Source organism: Poecilia latipinna, unplaced genomic scaffold (genome assembly GCF_001443285.1).
Source record: "Poecilia latipinna isolate Pla-1442-1.1 unplaced genomic scaffold, P_latipinna-1.0 Scaffold1456, whole genome shotgun sequence".
Classification (NCBI taxonomy): domain Eukaryota; kingdom Metazoa; phylum Chordata; class Actinopteri; order Cyprinodontiformes; family Poeciliidae; genus Poecilia; species Poecilia latipinna.
In genome coordinates, this window is record NW_015114072.1 from 20,132 (window position 1) to 33,149 (window position 13,018).

The window sequence follows — 13,018 nt, forward strand, 5'->3', positions numbered from 1 at the left end:
CCGGACGGTGATATAAGGAATTGTATGTTAACTGAACTGAACATTTGAACTCGTCTAATTGCAACTTCAGCAAAGCTGAACTTGGACAGCAAAATTGATGGGACAAAACAAACAAAACAAACAAACAAACAAACAAACAAACAAACAAACAAACAAACAAACAAACAAACAAACAAACAAACAAAAAAGATGGATTCATAAAATTGAATCCATCCAATCACTGCTAAACAAGTCCATGACCTTGTTTAGCAGTTCCACAGCAAATGCAGTGATGTCATAGAAAAAAAGTCTGTTCCATGACAGAACACAAGTTCAGCCCTAAAATCTTTACTTCTTCTGTGCAGAGCAGCCTGTTACCTCCACCAGTGTGTGAGGAAGTGACCTCTGTGTGTATTTGTAGTGTCTAAGCTTGACACATATGTGAACAGATACTGCAAATATAATATAAAGTGTTTGTAGGTAATCACAAGTCTTTCACTGTCTTAAACATACAGTAGCTTCCAGAAGTATTCACACCCCTTGAATTATTACATATTTTGTCACATTACAAACCTAAATATATTTTATTGGAATTTAATGTCAAAGACCAACACAAAGTGGTTTTCTGTTGTGACATAGAAAGAAAATTATGCATGATTTAAAATATTTTTTTCTTTTACAACTAAAAATCTGAAAAGTGCGGTGGGCAAAAGTATTCAGCCCCTCTGAGTCAACACTCTGTGAAACCACCTTCTGCTGAAATTCCAGCTGCTTGTCTTTTGCACTTTCTTCTTTGCGAAACAGATTTCACCACAGATTCTAGATTGAGTTTATGTCTGGTATTAGACTTTGACTGGGCCATTCTAACAATAAATGCATGTTTTGTTTTAAAGGATTCCATTGTAGCCTGGCTTTATGTTTAAGGTGGTTGTCCTGAAGCTCAAGTCTTTTTCAAACAGGTTTTCTTCCAACATTATCCTATATTAATCTCCATCCATCTTCCCATCAACTCTGACCATCCTCCCTGTCACTGCTGAAGAGAAGCACCCCAGAGCATGATGCTGCCACCACTGTATTTGTCAATGGGGTTTGTGTGTTCAGAATGATGTGCAGTGTTAGTTCTCCATGTTTTGCATTTTGACCAGAAAGTTTCAATTTGTTCTGGTCTGACCAAAGCTCCTTCTTCCACATGTTTGCTGTGACCAACATGGTTTCTGGAAAACTGCAAACAGGATTTTTATAGTTTTCTTTTAACAACAACTTTCTTCTTACCATTCTTCCATGAAACCACATTAATGCAGTGATGACTAATAGTTTTACTGTGGACAGACCCCTCCCCTCTCCTCTGAGCTGTGGATCTTTTTGTAAAAAATGTTTTGAATCATCTTCAATTCTCCTTCACAGTTGTAAGCCACTTTGTTAATTCATGTTAATTTCCAATAAAATATATTCATTTGGTGGTGATGTGATAAAATACAGAAAAGTTCAAGTGTTATGAATACTTTGGTAAGCCACTGCACCTGATGGATGAAAGGTGGAACCTCTGAGCTCAGATAAGGTAAGCATTTGATCATTTTTTTTTCTTAAATCTATTTGTTTTCAAACAAAAATGTGACATAAGATAACCAAATAGATTTGCAGATCAAAATAAACAAGCAACAAATTGAAAACAACTGAGTCTTCACTCCATGGCTTCTTAAAAGATCTGAAACCTGAGCATCACAGCACCTCCAGGACCTCCCTGCTCCCCCTCCTCTTTCTCCTCCCCCTCCTCTCTCTCATCTCTATCCTCTCCCCCGACCCATAAAAGTTTCTCACATGTGTGAAAAGCTTAATATGACTTCTTGGCCTGGAATGGTGCGCTCTGTGGGAGGTGTGACTGAAACATGAGTCGTTCACAGACTGTCGTCCCACTGCAGGACAGGACGACCGCTGACAGCTCCAGCTGGAAAATGCATCACGTTTCAGCAGGCAGGATGCTGAGAGGGTTACTCTGGTTTGATAAATGTAAGATCTTTTCAATTAGTTAAGAAAGTGCTCCATATGAAACAACTTTATGTTTATTTTGACAGAAGTAGTGTTTCTAAAAGCTGTTTCCCTCATTGTGCTGTGAAAGGGCTGCAGCAGCAGAGGTGACATCCACACTGATCTCTGCCCTGCAGGTAACCTCTGTCCTACTAACCTGTATTTATTAACCATCACAGGCCAAGAGTTCAGTCAATCTGTGACACTTCTGATTTATTGGCAGATTTATCAGGATGTATTTCTAAATAACACTCACTGTCTGATCCTGGGTCACATGACAAACACAAGGCAGAGCAGGGAACTTCTGAGTGGCTCTGAAAGTGAGAGGAGGTTTGGGGGGGTCAGAACTTGAAAAAGGGGGGCGCTGTTGAGTAAACTGTGGAGTAGGATGCTTGTGGTTTAGTTCTGCAGAGCAAGTGGGTTCATAAATACAGCAAAGGCTCTTTTCTAAATCAGATAGATTCCAAAAATTGACATGGAGGCCCTTAAAATTGCTGAAGCTCCAATAACACGGAACAAATTATTAAAACTAAGAAGTGACAAAGCATCTGGACCCGACGGGTTCCCCATTGAGTTTTTTTCTAACTTTTGGACACAATATTATCATTTAATCACAACAACTTATACGACAATTTATGTTTCAGTAAAATTTGTTTTTGTGACAGGCCTACTCACATTCACCAAAAACATCTCGACAATCTTTAACACTTTTGGGAAAATATTCTGTAGACTGAAGAGAAAAAGAGAAACGTTTTGGGAGGTGTGTGTCCTGATAGAGTTGTTGTAAAGCTAACACACCATTTCAGAGCTAATCCATCAGAATCAGCTTCATTCACCAAGTCTGATGCACACAAACAAGAAATGTGACTTTGGCTCTGGTTTGCTCTCAATAACAGACATTTAAAATATAAATAAACAAAAAAGAGAAAATGAAACAAAAATTTCCTTTCTTGCAAATATGAATATAAACAGTATTTTTACAAAAGAGGAAGACAGGGTACATGTGCATGGCATTGAGGATACCTGTACACAGTGTGTGTGGGAGAACCATCTCAGGTCCTGAGAACAAGAGCAGGCGTGATCTACTGTAGACCTAATGTTACTGACTGTGTGAGGGCAGGCAGTGTGTGTGTGTGTGTGTGTGTGTGTGCCCACTGTCTTGAGCAGGTCTTGAGCTGGACTGTCCAGACAGCTGTGTCCACAACCTGGTTCTGGCTCAGCAGTGGACCAGCTGAGCCTGTCTGCATGCAGACTCATTGCTGTCACTGGGATCACCTGTGAACTTCAAACAGTCCACTGAGCTACAGAGAGAACACACCTCTAGGAGGCGCCAGTGCTGATGATTCTTGTTTATTCCTGGGTCGTTAGGTGGAGCAGGAGGGGTGGAGGTGTTCTGCTTTCTATGTTCATTTTGAAGCTATTTTTGGCTCTGACTCCACTGTGCTGCTGCAGTGGAAGAATGACAACAGCCTTCTGTATTTTGTCACATTACGACAAACATAAATATATTTCATTTGAATTTAATGTGAAAGACCAACACAATGTGTGATGCAATTATGAAGTAGAAAGAAAATTATACAGGATCCAAAACATTTTTTACAAATAAAAACCTGAAAAGTGCAGAATGCTAAAGTATTCAGCCCCCTTGAGTTTGTACTTTGTGGAACCACCTATTGCTGCAATTCCAGCTGCTAGTCTGTAGGGTTTGTCTCTATCAGCTTTAACATCTACTGACTGAAATCTTTTCCTGTTCTTCTTTGCCAAACTCCACCCGGTCAGATTAGATGGAGAGGGTTAGTCAACAGCAGTTTTCAGATTTTGCCAAAGATTCTTGATTGGGTGCATGTCTGGACTTTGACTGGGTCATTCTAACACATGTATTCGGTGGAGCGTGATGCTACCACCACCATATTTGTCAATGGTGTTAGTGTGTTCAGAATGATGTGAAGTGTTAGTTCTCCATGTTTTGCATTTTGACCAGAAAGTTTCATTTTGTTCTGGTCTGACCAAAGCTCCTTCTTTCACATGTTTGCTGTGTCCAACATGGCTTCTGGAAAACTGCAAACAGGATTTTTATGGTTTTCTTTTAACAATGACATTCTTCTTACCATTCTTCCATGAAACCACATTAGTGCAGTGATGACTAATAGTTTTCCTGTGGACAAATTCCAGAAGATACCAAAGTGCTTCACACTACAGTCATTCATCGTATACACATTCACACACTGATGGTGGTAAGCTACATAGCTGCACTGGGACACATTGACAGATCCATGCCATTCAACGGGCCCCTCCAGTCCCTCTGACCACAACCAGCAGACCGAGTGTTATTTCACCAAGACAAGACACTTCACCAAGTGCGACACAATGACTAAATGTAAAGTTTAAGCAAACAGTTATATCATGTATTTATCATTACTGGCCAGTATAGTGTTCACACCAGTCACATTACCTATCCCATTACACATCACAGCAACTACAAGTTGGTGTGGTTGTTGGAGAATCTGATGCATCAAGGAAACAGATAGACCTTTTCTAATCAGAAGCCATGTTACCACTGCTGTTACCGAGTGCAACTTTTCTGCATCGAGTTCGCAAAGCATTTTGCTGACTTTGCTGGTAAAGAACTTATTGGGTTTACTTCAATGAAACTTTACACGTATTTTCCTCTTTTATGAGCCCAGCAGTCATTAAATCTTTAAAAGACAATAAAATTATATAAAAGGTACAAACTGTACCTTTTATGTCATTAGGCCCGAGCAGCTAAGAGCTGCGAAGGCCTATTGTAATTAGTTATTGTTCTTGTTATTGTTATGTCATTGTTCTGTCGTGCTGATAAGGATTCCTCTTTGACATTTACATTTAAGTGCCACATTCTGCCTTATAAACACTGACGAGCCTCATCAGTGAGGAGAACAACCTGGGAAACACAAACCCTGCCTTCTGTCCCAGCAGTAAAGTTTTAACATTTACCAGACTGCACTAAAAACATGCAATGTGCACAGCACACTCACCGGTCTCTGATTACCTCACTAGTAAATACAGAGAGGTCAAAGGATTTAACAGGTGCATGAGACAATAGAGCAATACTCCTTTGATCAGGAGCCAAGGAGGAAACAAGGACTTTCTCTGTGAGCAGAATCCAGAACAACAGGTTCTTCTACCTGGGAGAAGGAAATGATCATACTGTGTAAAGTTGTAAATATGTCCCCATATGTACCTGCAATGAAGATTCAGGAGGTTTCTTGTTACTCTAAAGTGGAGATGTTATACCTCACCACTTCTCTTCGTCTGCTGTGTATTTCTATTTCTCTTGAAGTCTGTTCCAGCTCTGCTTACAGCAGCAGGCTTATCACAAACAGAGCAGAAACACCTGGACCTCTTTCTGATTGTTCTTAGGATGAGAATAATCAGAAGCCACAAATACGTCTTACTGCCAGAGACTGTAAGACTGGCTGCTGACACTTCTGATTTCTATGCCTGTTTTTCCTTGTAGGGTCACTCTGTGTCTGTCTGCAGTGGTCTTGGAGTGACTGGATGGGTCACCAGTCTATTGTTAGGCAACACAGAGACACAGGATGCTGGACGACACACAGGATAAGCAATTCTTCACACACAAACACACACACATAGGCACGCACATGCACACATACACACACGCACACACACACACACACACACACACACACACACACACACACACACACACACACACACACACACACACACACACACACACACACACACACCTACATACGTAAGGGCAATTTAGAATAACCAATTGACCTAAAGCTCATTTCTTTGAAATACCCAGACAGAATCCATGCATACATAGAGTGCAACTCCATCCACAAATGTCCCAGACCAGGATTTGAACCAAGGACTCTTCTTGCTTCAAGGCAAGCCTTAATTCAGCGATATAAAACTTTGGAACTTTTCAAGGGTCTCCAGTTCCTCCCAGCATCTCTCTGGACCTGAGCTGGTCACTGACCGACCATCTGACAGAGGCAGCAGGGACGGCTTCCTGCAGCAACTTAAGCTGCGCTGACTTGATTCCAGCTGGAAACAAACATTTGCACAGTGGGTCCTTCAATATTCTAATGTGGATGCATTTATAGATTTATGTTTGAAAATGCATTTAATTTTATCCATGTACATGCAACAAAAATATGGCTGCACCCATTGACTCTTATAAATGCTGCTCTTGTTTTTTTGTCCCCCTAGTCCTAAAGAATAGTTTTGTTGCAGAGTGTATATGTGCCTGAACTTTGATTACATTACAAGTGGGGCCTGAAGTCACATTGTGTGGACCCTCAAATCCAGAGAATGAAGTTGATTCTGGTGATTCTGAGATTGGTGGCACAACCCATCTGTTGCCTTTGAGGTCAGCAGCCTCCGTACCATGAAGTCTCTTCTATGAATCAGTTTGCTGCCTCTGGCTGATACAACTACAAACACTTTATGAATTTAAAATCTTAATTGGATTCACACTATAAAGCATCACTTGTGGAGACCCCCAAAGGGTTGAGTGCTTGGGCCAATTTTCTTCATTATATACTAGAACATCTGAAAGAAATTTGAATATTGCATAAAAGTGCAAATGTTCTTGATCAGCCAGCAAACTCCCCTGACTATCAACACTGCAGAAAATCTAATGGCTGTCAAGAAGATGAAAGATGCCTGACCCAACGAGAGAGATGACCTCGTACGGCAGCTGTCATAGCAACCCACACAGGATGATGACTCCATGCCCCTGTCTGATGAGATTCACATTTTTTTTACTGAATTTTGAGGTTTCTTTACTTGTAAGCCATAATTATTAAAACTGCAAAAAGAGTTTGAAACATTTTACTCTGTGTAATAAATCTTTAAAATGACATTTCACTTAAAATGACTGGTAAGAAAGATTGCACTTTATTCAATATTCTTGAATAAATAAATATTTGCTGAAATGTACTAGTAAACTAAGGTCCAAGTTATCATCTTTTAACTGTTCATTATCAATATTTGGCCATAATTAGATCTTTTGTCTTTCCTTAAAATGGATTTCTGCTCTCAGCCCAGCATGTGGCTCTGCTGCTCTCCACGATGAATTCTCATCAGTTCAGTTAAACAGATTTCCAAAGAATCATATTTATCTAGAAATTAAGTACTGGACCAGTAAATTAAGTGTGGAAAGATTTCCATCAACTCCATGTGGACGGACCTGAATTAGCACACACCGTTTTATTTAAATAAAAATCTCATTCAAAAGCAGACAAGTTGCATAAATACCTTGAGCCAAGACACAAAATGTATATCAACATGCTAAATTATGTATGTATAAAAATCCTACAGATAAACCACTGATATGATTAAGTGTTTATGTAACCCTATAGTGCTTTTTGTTTAGTTCTCAAATTAGGTGAATATACCTATAGATATATTTACACAGTCATAAAAAATACATGAATATACAATATGTTCAAAAAGACAGCAGACAGGGACTGCCCATCAGGAAACCATGTTCAGATTTACAGAACTACTAATGTCCAGAACCTCTAAGGATTTTTCATGTAGCTGCTGAATTTGGTTGGCAAGTTGTCCACAGGATAGACGGTGGGTCCAGTTTTCATGGTAGGGGGTCCGTTTAAGAGGGTCCAGTCACACTTTGTGACCACTTCTACCAAGAAGATCTTCAGTAGAACCTTAGCGAATTCCTTTCCCACACACATTCGAGAACCTCCACCAAATGGTACGTACTGGAACCTGGAGGAGTCTGCAGAGGGTTCGGTCAGGAAGCGCTCAGGCTGAAAGTCGTCTTTGTTGGGGAAAATCTCAGCAACATCATGAGTGTCACAGATGCTGTAGATAACGTTCCAGCCTTTAGGAATCTGGTAGCCCTGAAATGTTATGGGACATTATCAAAATTGTGTTTTTGTTAAACAATTACTTATAGCTTTAACCACTGCTAAAAAGACAACTCTTATGAACTGGAAAATGAGAAGCACCTGACATATTGGAATAATGTACTCACTGAATATATTTCAATGGGAAATAACTTTTGTATAATCAATTTTATATTATCCTGACTTATAAATAACGTTTGTCTTTTCCCATCTTTTAGTTATCTTTTTCTTTCTGGATTATTCTTTCCATCTCATGTAGTTCCTGTATAATATATAACAATCTCCACTTAGTACAAATAACTATTAATTGATCCATCATATGTTTATATTTACCTCTCACAGATAATTTGGTTCATTATTATTGTGATTATTATTACCTGATTGTTGTTTTTTAATTACTCCACACACTGATAGTGTTATGATCTGTGTTTTCTGTGTGGTTATTTTTGAGGTTTTTCTGTGTTTTAGTTTTCCCCTGTGAGTCTGTCTTCCCTCTTGATTGCTCCACAGATATGTCTACTTACCTGATTACCCTCCCTGTGTATTTAAATCCACCTGTTGTCTTTGTCTCTTGTCGGGTCCTTGTCTAATGTTGACTTACGTGCGGCGGTTTCTGTCGAGTTTTCCAGTGGTACTGTGAAGTCCTGGTCAACTAAGCTCCATGTCAGTCTTCGCGACAGTGCTACCGGTACTAGCCGTGTGCTTTAGTTCTCTCCCGGGCTGCCTGTCTTGGACTGTCTTTGTGCATTATTGTCAGCATTAAATCCATCATTTCACTACAACCTGAGTTCAGCCTGCGTTCAACCTCACCACCACCCACACCTTATGACAGTCACTTTTTCCCACTAATGTAATGTACCTTAATGTATCTTTTATTGTGATGTAAAAATATCAAGTTATCTTAATTTCTAAAAACTGGAACTTTCAGGTTGAACACAGGAGAATCAAATGATCACTGAGTCACTTACATTCAGTTCAAATGTTTTGAGAGCCACTCTGAAGCCTCCAGGGACAGGTGGGTTGATCCTCAGCGTTTCTTTGATCACACAACTTGTGTATTTGAGCTTCTCCAAAGATTCAATGTTCAGACTCTGGAGGTCCATCCCACTCTCCCCCTGAACAGACAGACATGAGGGACCAGACAATGAGCAGTTACTCTTTTAGAACAAACATCTTCATAGATTTAGTCAACGTATGACTACACATCTTGTATATCTTAGTCAGCAGCAGCACAGAGTTTCTGTTAAGATTTAGTTTCATACTAGCTAGCTTTACCTTAGGTTATTCTGAGTTTCCCTTCAGCAAATTCAGTTTGTCCTCCTTTCTAGAGGTATGTCTCTCAGGCCGGCAGCAAATTGGAGTAACTCTTTACTCTCACTGAGATTTTTTCTTTTTCAAACTTTTATTCCTGCCTTTCTGGGGAAAAATATTGTCTTTTTTTTGGACAACCATTCTTTCTTGTTTTGAATGCTGTGTAGTTGGACTGATTTTTGGCAAAAAAAATTAGTCTAATACAAACAATTACATGAGATCTTTCCTGCCAGCAGCCATCACTATCTACAATAACTAAAGAATTTTAATTAATGAGTTATGACAGCTTTGCGATGATTAAAAATATTTTTTAATTTTAATTTTAATTTTTGACCCAAAGGTACTTAGTATGCATCCCAATGTGCATGACAACTATCAACCAGGTTTAGGGCTGAGCTGAAGATGGATTTTCAAAAGTCAAACAAGTAAATAAGCCTCTGTGACCTGCTGGTCACTGAGGCTTTAATTACTTTTAATTACATTAAAAGTAATTAAAATTACTTTTAATGTTGACTTCTAATTTCTTATTTTATTTGTTGGAATAACTGAATCACTTTAAAGCAGGATGGAAACCAAAGTGATGTGCAAAGCTCAATAAATCAACATTGATCCCTTCTGCTCAGGTTTCCACAGTTAGCCAATGGATGTGTTAGCATGTATTAGTGAATCATGCTAACGCCTTTGCAAGCATTCCATCTCCGTTTCATCTTCGAATGCTGTAATTGTTCTATAGATTGATTTTAGCATGTGTGAACAATTCAAATGTACGTTGTCCACCATCATATCTAATCTCTCATACTGGTGGTGATGTTGTGGTGAAATATTATCCATAGGATAAAGTTCTAAGTGGAACATTATCCATGTAGATCTAGGATGAATTATTTTTTTATTTGGAGCTCTGCAGATCAGACCAATTAGCTCTCCATCTCTCTGAACTTTATTTTTATAGAACAGCATTGAAAAGTTTAGCTGTGGTTTTGAGTCATGTCAGGAATCCATTTATGTTGATTCACTGTTTGGCTGCTAATTTAAACATTTTCAATGATCTGTGGCCGTCTCTCTGCTCACACATAAACCCTCAGCCAACTGGACTCCACACCTCAGCAGGTGCCACTGATAAATCATTATGTTTTTGAAATAATTTAAGGGTTATGCAAAAATAAATCAATTATCATTTGCTGACAACTGCCTCAGTCAATCAAAAAGCTACTTCAACTGATATTCAGGCCAAAGAAAGCACAACACATTTACTTTGTCCCATAACTCCTGCCTCAGTTTGTTCACAGCTTCTGGGTTCAGGCCCAGAAACATGATGAGGGACGTGGCTGTGCTGGCCGTGGTTTCATGGCCGCCAAACAAAAGCTCTGTAGCAGATTCCTTGATGGCCTGGACACAGAAGGCAGACATGTTGAATTATTCAGAGTCAGGGCAGAAAAAACAAACAAACAAACACACTCTGACAACATCTTTCCAGAGATTTGTCTTTCCTGAACAATGCTTTGATTAATCATCTTCATTACCTGCATACTGAAGGGCTCTCCATTCTTCTCGCTGCTGTCTATGAGCTGCTGCAGGGCATCTGTGTGTTTTGACCCTTTGTTTGACTCCTCCACCTTCATTTTGATGTTCTCTTCAATCTTTGAGTGGATGAAATTTCTGGCCCTCAGACCCTACAGGACAGAAGAGGAGAAGATGGGATATGAGGGGACAAAAATAGACGTGAGGACAGACTTCTGATTAAAACTTCTTTTTGGTTAGCTCCTCCTAGGTGGGATGTTAAATAAAGCACACTGTTCTGAGGTTCATGTTTACATCAATTCACTCACATGAAAGTGTTTCACAGTAAGCCAGTTACATGTTCACCGTGTTAACCTGACGCTCTTACCCTGTACAACCCACTGAATGGGACGTCGATGGGCAGGGAGAAAAGGTTTCTGATCATTTCTTCAAATGCTTCCACCAGCTGCTGCTCATCGGTCCGGATCCGCTCCGGGTCAAAACCCAGCAGAATCCTCATGGCTATGCGGAACATCAGCCGCTTCATTTCAGGATACACCAGCACACAGGGGTCTTGGACCAACCAGCTTTTGACTGCAGTATGTACTTCCTCCTGGATGACGGGAATGTAGAGCTCTAGCGCCTCCCTGGAGAAGGCTCTCAGGATGGCCTAAAGCAGCAATTCAGTGGATGAAACTCAACTTCTACATGGGACTCAGTCTAAACACACCGAGGTCATCATTTCAGCAGAAACATCAGATTTCTTTACAATGGCTTATGAGAACCCAATTGAGATTAATATTCTTTGGGAATAAAACTCTTTTTAAAATCTGATTTCAAAAGAAACTGCTAAATTTTGGAAATGCTTCTATAGAAACAAACATGTATATTGTTAAATAAAGTTACTCATTTGAGGGTGATATTGTGTAATAGGTATGGAACTTTGCATGAACTTGACTTTAATGTTTGTGAATTCTAATGACAGGAAAAAGATGTGACTCGCTCTGGATACTGGAAAGTTTCAAACTCACTTTCTTCTTGGTCTTGTGCTGGGAGCCGTGCATGTTGGAAAGCGTGTCCATGCCCAGGATGGTGCGGACGGAGGAGGGCCACTGTGCAGACACCAGCCTGTGCTCCCCTAGCAGGATGTGCCTGATGTTCTCCGCTCCGCTCACACGCACCGTGGGGTTCCCGAAGAGGTGAGTGCGGTAGATGTAACCGTACTTCTCTCGCTTCATCCTCAAAAACTTTCTCCTCTACAACCACAGGAACACGACAGGCTCAGTGAGAAAACTGGAGAAACAAAACTTAATTGTTTTAAGTTTTGTGGTGGATTTCCTCATCAGAAAGTAAAACAAAACAACAACATGGTTATTGGTTTTCTTCTTAAAATACTAAATATTACCTTGAAATGTATGCAAATTTATTTTGGTCTAAAACTCGTTAAGATTTTTGGATCAAAAATATATATTTTTATTTTTTATTTTACAGTTTTTATGGTTCAAGATATTTTTAAAGTATTGAGCACCGGGTCATTTTGAATTATGCTACATTTATAGTGTTTGGTAAAAAGCTGACTCTCCTCACTGTAACCAGAGCAACATAGTAGCAAATAAAGTTGATTAAAAAACAACAACACAAAAAACAAATTGTTTTTCATTCGTTTTTCATTCTTTATCATATGAAAAAGAACAATTTTCGATTTTTCATATTTCTAAACAGTCACTGTATACATCATAAAAACTATAAACAAGCTTAATTTTAAAATCAACACACATCCAAAACATTAATGTTTTGATTATATTGTATAATATAATAAATCACACCATGCAGGGCAGAAAGGATTAAGAGGGAAGTCTGCAACATTAACCAAGCTGGTTATGGAAACTATTTAAAAAAAAAAAAAAAGAAAAGAAAAAGAAAACCCGTACGTGTCCCAGTTTTTATCTCCCTCTCTATGTGCGGACACCGAGGTCCAGCAGGTGCGCTGTCCTCATGCCGGCTGCACTGAGCCTACCTGCAGGACGAGCTGCAGCGTCTCTCCGATGAACGGTAAGCCCATGGAGCCGGGCGGCAGCGGGCTCGGGCATCTCGGGTCTCCGCCGCGTATCATGTAAATCTCCCACAGCTTGACCGCCACCAGGAAAAGCAGGACGGGCAGCACGAGAGTGCACAGGAAGGAGGCCAGCAGTGTGCTCAGAGCCATGTCGGTTCGGTTCGGTCTGTCCGCCCAGGTGAAGCGGCATCAACATGTGAGGCTGGCCGCTCCTCCTGCCGCCCTTTATAGGCCTCGCCTCACCTTCTCCTCCCTCACATGA

At 40.0% G+C, this 13,018-nt stretch overlaps 1 protein-coding gene across 1 annotated transcript; it reads right to left on the reverse strand.

Moving 5' to 3' along the window:
• Nucleotides 1-7,201: 7,201 nt before the first annotated feature.
• cyp26a1 (cytochrome P450, family 26, subfamily A, polypeptide 1) lies at nucleotides 7,202-13,018 on the reverse strand. Its single transcript, XM_015057366.1, has 7 exons — nucleotides 12,718-13,018; nucleotides 11,732-11,956; nucleotides 11,089-11,370; nucleotides 10,724-10,873; nucleotides 10,455-10,589; nucleotides 8,861-9,007; nucleotides 7,202-7,886 (listed from the first exon to the last, which is right to left on the reverse strand). The coding sequence occupies exons 1-7, from the start codon at nucleotides 12,904-12,906 to the stop codon at nucleotides 7,545-7,547; spliced, it is 1,470 nt and encodes a 489-aa protein (XP_014912852.1). The 5' UTR covers nucleotides 12,907-13,018; the 3' UTR covers nucleotides 7,202-7,544.

Bases quoted from the DNA above. Each gene is read 5' to 3' on its own strand.
- cyp26a1 (XM_015057366.1), bottom strand. From the start codon at position 12,906: ATGGCTCTGAGCACACTGCTGGCCTCCTTCCTGTGCACTCTCGTGCTG. The intron at 11,957-12,717 runs GTAGGCTCAGTG...CTGTGGTTGTAG, and splicing joins CGCTGCAGCTCGTCCTGCAG to AGGAGAAAGTTTTTGAGGAT. The intron at 7,887-8,860 runs GTAAGTGACTCA...ATAACATTTCAG, and splicing joins TCAAAACATTTGAACTGAAT to GGCTACCAGATTCCTAAAGG.